Source organism: Melospiza georgiana, chromosome 1 (genome assembly GCF_028018845.1).
Source record: "Melospiza georgiana isolate bMelGeo1 chromosome 1, bMelGeo1.pri, whole genome shotgun sequence".
In the NCBI taxonomy this organism is placed as follows: domain Eukaryota; kingdom Metazoa; phylum Chordata; class Aves; order Passeriformes; family Passerellidae; genus Melospiza; species Melospiza georgiana.
The window spans coordinates 122437697-122443696 of record NC_080430.1 but is presented as its reverse complement, the minus strand read 5'-3'; the positions used below and the strand labels follow the sequence as shown (position 1 = coordinate 122443696).

The 6000-nt window shown below is 40.5% G+C and overlaps 1 protein-coding gene across 1 annotated transcript in view; it reads left to right on the top strand.

Moving 5' to 3' along the window:
* The first annotated feature begins 721 nt into the window (after window positions 1-721).
* TRPA1 (transient receptor potential cation channel subfamily A member 1) overlaps window positions 722-6000 on the top strand; it is a 30492-nt gene continuing 25213 nt past the window's right edge. The window contains exons 1-3 of the mRNA XM_058034059.1: window positions 722-856; window positions 3249-3411; window positions 4481-4656. Coding sequence (XP_057890042.1) covers window positions 737-856; window positions 3249-3411; window positions 4481-4656 — 459 coding nt within the window. The 5' untranslated portion in view covers window positions 722-736. The remainder of the gene's footprint in view (window positions 857-3248; window positions 3412-4480; window positions 4657-6000) is intronic.

The following is a 6000-nucleotide window of genomic DNA, read 5'->3' as shown; positions in this document are numbered from 1 at the left end:
AAGGATTTTAAAAGGGAATGAGCGAAATAATGGAGAATTGCTTGTTGACAACTATTAAATAGGCTATATGGGGTGCGACACTTGGTTTTGGCAGTCCTTAAGCTGCCGCTTGCCATAAACCATGAAAACACAGGCAAAAAATCACCTCCTGTGCCTCCTACTGCTGTTCCCAACCCACTACCCGATCTTTAGCAGAGCTACTCATCTTAGGTTCAGTAAAGCAATAAAGTAATACGAGTTACACGTATTTCCGTAAAGACTGACTCAGTTACGGGCTCTTTAGGATTAACCCTTTAAAACACCTCATGCTCTTTCTTTCCCTACTCTTCCCACAGCACACCTCCCCAAACTGCCCGGTCAAACAAATTCTGCGAGAAAATGTTATGGTTACTCAGAGAAGCTAGTAGTAGCAAACCCGACCCGCTTTTTTCGGGGCGGGAGGGCGGTGCAGGGCAGGCAGCATCACTTGGGGCGATGCCTCCCGTGGGACACGGGCGCTCCGCTCCCGCAGGCCCGCCCGGAGCCGCCCGATGCCGGCCCCGCCGGGATCGCCTTCCCTGCTCTCCCTGCTCTCCCTGCTCTTCCCGCTTTCCCTGCTTTGCCTGCTCTTCCCGCTTTCCCTGCCCTCCCTGCTCGCCCTGCTCTCCCGCTTTCCCCGCCTCCCCGCGGGCCGGGTCCCGGCGTCACTCGCGGTGTCGCCCTCAGGTCTGCGGCGCGGCCCGGGCGGGCGGGCGGCATGAAGCGCTCTCTGCTGCGGCTCTGCCGCTCCCGGGACAAGGCGGCCAACTCCAGCGCCTACCAGGGCGTCGTGTGCGAGGCCGATGCCGCCTCCGTCGCCTCGCAGGATGTCTTCAAGGTGCGTGCTGGGACAGAGGGATGGAGGTGGAGGGTGAGGTGGCCGAGGGGCCGGAGGGTCCCTGGAGCTGTGCGGGCTCGGCAGGGATGATGTCCCAGGGATCCATTCCTCCATGGGACCCTGTCCCTCGCTCATGGGACGCGGAGGGAGGATCGGTGCGGGATGGGAGACAGGCTGGGAGCGTCCCTGGCCGTGGGGTGTGAGGGCTGATGTGGTGCGGTGCAGGCTGAGCGGCAGCGTGGGGAGCAGGGAAAGGAGGATGTGGGTGGCAGGCTGCTGAGGCAGAGCTCACATTTTCCCTGGGCCTAGAAAGAGACCCTCTCTTAGAGGGAAGCCGAGGTCACGATGGAAATGAATAGATCATCTTAGCAAAAATTATACGAAAGAGTTTAGAAGCACTGGAACTGTTACAAAGGGAAAGGGAACCATCAGTGCAACCTACACGAGTGATATTGCAGCCAGAAAGGACAGAATATCTTCCCATTTCTAACAGAGATTAGGATGAGAAGTCATGTATTTGTGTTGCTGCTAGGGACACCTAGACCAAAGTTTAGTGCAGCCTTTTAAAGCATAAGAATAATTAAGCAAAGGAAGAGTTTACTTACAGGATGGAAGACTTGGATAACTTTGGAGATTTTAACAGCAGCCTAAACAAATTTGACAAAGTTTGTAAATTAATTTAAATACCTCCAGAGCTCATTTCCATTCAGATATGTTTTCTGTGTACTAGCTATAGACCTGAGCAGCACCTCTTCAGCATAATACAGCTGGTCGCTCTGGTGGGTGATCTGCCACTACAGAGCTGTTCAGGCACAGGGCAAAGGAGTTGCTGCTGTTTAAAATAGCTTGCTTTACTGAGAACACCAAATTGACTTCTTGCTTCCTTATTTTGAAACTCTGCAGGATTGGCTGATAAATCTTACTTTGATCGATAGAAATTATTATCATGCCACATTTTGTCTTACACTGAGAAATAAATCGAATGTTAAAAGCAGAAAAATGTGGTCTTGATCAATAGAAATAATAAAGGCAGAATGCTAGAAGAAATAGAAAATACCAGGCTCTCTAATAAGGTTTTCTTAGACAGCTTTTTGGTGGGTTTAAAATGTATAGATGCTGCATGTGTAATTGAGCTGTTATTTTTGTGACAATGGATTAATCTTAACTATCTTTTCCACAATTATATCACATGTTTCAATTATCTTTTTCTGATTGCACTATTGAAGCTGATACCAGCCCCATATTTGGCCTCAGTCTTATAAATGTTTAAACACATTTGTAACATTATTGACATGAGTAACCTCACTGAGGTCAGTGGGACCATTAAGCTGAATGAAGATAAACACGTGCTCAAGCACATGAATGAGCTTGCCCTGTAATGTACATTTGCTTATGGCTGGCAAAAATTGTTGAGTCTTTGACACTCAGGGCATCCTGGAGAGCAAAGTTTTCTTTTTCAGATGTGAAGTGATTTTAGGGAATTCCCTCTTTTCATTCTTTGCTTACTTACACACTATTTGATGGTTTGCATTTCTTTAGATAAGCATTTTTTTTCATTTTTTTCCCACCTGATGTAGTTGAACTGTTTTACTTTTTTACTCTCTCTTAATTTTTAGTGTCTGTTTCTTAAATTCCTGCCCATTCTACTGCAATCATGTTATTCTATCACTTTACATATAAATATGGGATTTTAATAGCTTTTACAAAAATATTTGGAGACTATCATAAAATAATAAACAGCAGTGTTTCCGTAGTGGGCTTTGGTTGTAAAACATAGTACCTGGAATATATCAAGCTGTCAGTGGGCTTGCTGGGAAGATACTGAGATGTTTCAGGCTGAGATAATAGTCTGATGTTCTAAGCATGCTGCTGAAATTAAAAAATATATCGGTTTCTCTGACACAAAGAACATCACAGAAGTCCAATGGCCGAACTTGAAAGCCAAGAACATAGTATCAATCTCTGTAAAAAGATCTAAAGAAAGGAATTTATCAAGACTATTTATTTTCCTCTCTGTTGGATTCATTTTACATGGCCACTGCAAGAAAGATTATAAAAGTGTAATGGATGAATTTGCTTGAGATTTTCCATGGTAAAGGAAGGATCTTGATCTCACTACAGAAGAGAGAACAGTGTATTCAAGATGATTTTCGGTTTTGTTCATTTTGCACTGTTTCTCATCTGGATCTTATAGTGCAGTCAGTTAAACCAACAACCAATCAGAGTTTCACTGTTGGCTCCATCAGATCAGGATTTGTGAACTTCTCTGTGAGCCCAGACAACTGGGCAGGAGTTATTGATTGTTCACATGCCCACAAAATCGCATTACAGCATTGGTAACTTCCTGCCTTTTAGGAGAATGAGAAAATGAGACTGTTTTTACCCAAAACAGGTTATTTCAGACGGAAGTGCCTGTAGGCTCCGGAGCTTCATTAAGAAGAATCGTTCTGGGCTTACAAAAGTGGATGAATTAAATGCCACCCCGCTGCATCACGCTGCAGAAGGAGGACAAATAGAACTCATGCAGCTGATCATAGATGATTCGTCCTATGAAGGTAACACTCATTTTATAAACTACTTTATTTGGCACAATAAAAAACGTTCAATAACCAAGATGTCCATTACCCAACTGAAATAGGACTGATAAGTGTTATCTCCATTTATAGATTCAAATCTATTTCTAATTGTCTATGGCAGTTTGCATTGTCTCAGGTGTGTTTTGGGTTGCTTTTGTTTTGTAGGACAGTTTTCTCTCTAATGCAGTGAATCAATATGTCTTGCTTTGTTTGACACTCAGATATATAGACTTCAGATGTGAATAACTGAAATTATTGAGCAGAGAACTTGACTTTCTGTCCTCCTTATTCATGTTATGTGTCACTGGTACAATCAGCCTTGTGAACTACATCAGACTCCACTGACAGACTCTGTGCTACTGAGTAAACCTACAATGGTCCTGAACAGCTGGGTTTTTTTCACCTGTTGATGGCCAATCTAATTTTAGATCAATCCAGCTGGAATATATATATTTTTAATTTTTAGTCTGTCATTTTTGTCCCAATTTTTTAGGATATTTGTAGAAGTTTATCTTCTGTTTTCAAGCTCAAAATGTATGTTTAGAACAGACCACTTTTTTTTAAACGGTGTGAATTGATTTACCTTTGTGTTCTGAAGCAAAACAGAATAGATATGGTCTTTAATTTTCTTACAATTTGCAAGCACTCATTTGTTACTCTTATTTAAGTTATTTGCACTCATTTATTCTGTGCAGTCTCTAAAGAAATTACTGTGAAGTCAAATAAATAGGAAAAAGAAGAATCAAGTAGAGAGGGAAATCAAGTAACTCTTGGGTGAGGAGAAACATTATAATAGCGGACAAGAAATAGACAAGTGTTTCACCACTTCCATTCCTCTCACCAATACTGTATATTCAGCACATTTAATCAATTTAACACAATGTGCTGCATCTCATGAAATCTTTTCCTTTCCCTTTCAAAAGAAATGCAGTACCACAGACCTAAACCTGACTCCGAAGACACCTTTTTTTGTTTCAGTTCAATCAGAACATTTGATGGTTTTGCTTTGTTGTTTTTGATGTGCTTTGTTTTCTCTCCTTCGGTGCAGTATTAAATGTGATGGATTCTTCTGGAAATACCCCACTGCACTGGGCCACAAAGAAAAACCAGGTCGAAAGCGTTCGCTTGCTTCTCAGCAGAGGAGCCAATCCAAACATTCTCAACTCCAATATGATGGCACCTCTGCATATGGCTGTCCAGTCCCTGCACAATGAAATTGTGAAGGTAAGTCTCAAGTCTGCCTAGATATGCACACTTGATGAGTGGCTCAGGCAGCAGAGCTATGTGTACCAAGGCCTTGTTGATATATGCCATATCTCCTCATGTGCTTTCTTTAGCAAGCAGGATGTGCAACATGATGCCTGTAAAAATGTTGGTGTCCTCTTAGCACTGCCGATAAAAAGTAACTTACTGATTTAGAGAAATATTGAAGTTTGTGCTATAATATTAGTCCTTATGTTTCACAGAAAATGGTTTTTGATTTTTCAGACACAAGGTACTTTCTTTAAAAGTTCTTTTTAAAATGGAAACTTTATGTAGGCATATGTATTTCAAATTATAATATTCTGTTTCTTTTTTTTACAAGTATACAGGGTGTCTTAGAAGTATTAACATTCTTGAAACTAGTGTATTTCAAAATAAAAAACAGATTAAAACTAGTCAAAAAGCACAGTCCTTAGAACCAGCATTCTAATAATCAGTTGAATGGTAGCAGAACTAAATCTGCAATTAAGAAACACTAAAATATATTGTGATGAAATTACCGAGGTGTCCAAGTTGAACCTTGAAAAACAGTGATAGCTATGAGATTTGAAGCAGCATAATTTTTTAACCATTTGTCTAAATGCAGTGAGATTTTTTTCACTTCATGTTCAGTGTTTTTAAGTTCTTTAATTTTTTAGATGAATACAACCTTAAAATTGCAACACTTCCTTGTCTCTTTAAGTTTGTCTCATTTTCTAGCTCATCCATGCAAAAAAAAAGAAGTACATATTATCTATATTCAAGACAAATAAAGAGTTCTTTGGAAATGTTTCAGTGTCCTCAAATCTTTTACAAAATCTGTATTTATTATGAATTAAGAACAATGAAATCTGGAATCAATGACATTTTTAAAATGGGCTTTTTATCAGTTTCTGTGCTTTGGTTCTTGTTTAAATCGGTGCTCTCATTTTTTCTCCACTCTGTTGTTTATGCAAACTAATTCTCCCTTGGTTTTTGTTGCCAAATTGCCTGAGAGTGATTAAATGTACCAGTTCCTCTAGTGCAGAAAAAATAAATAACTGAAATTACTGAAAGACAATTAAATAAATATGTAGCTAGGGGAATAAATAAGCCAATATGGTCATTATAATTTCCAGATCCTTTACTTCTCAAAAAGTGCAGGAAGCAGCCATAGAGATAATTTATTGTACTGATAGTTCAGTATCAGCTGTTAGCATAGAGACTGGAGCAAGATTTCAGGACTGCAAGGTCCAACTTTTCATCAAGACCCATGTCCCCTCATTTTACTGTTCAATTGAGCAGATTTCTAATTGAGCAGATTCCAAAATATTACCATTTGCCAGG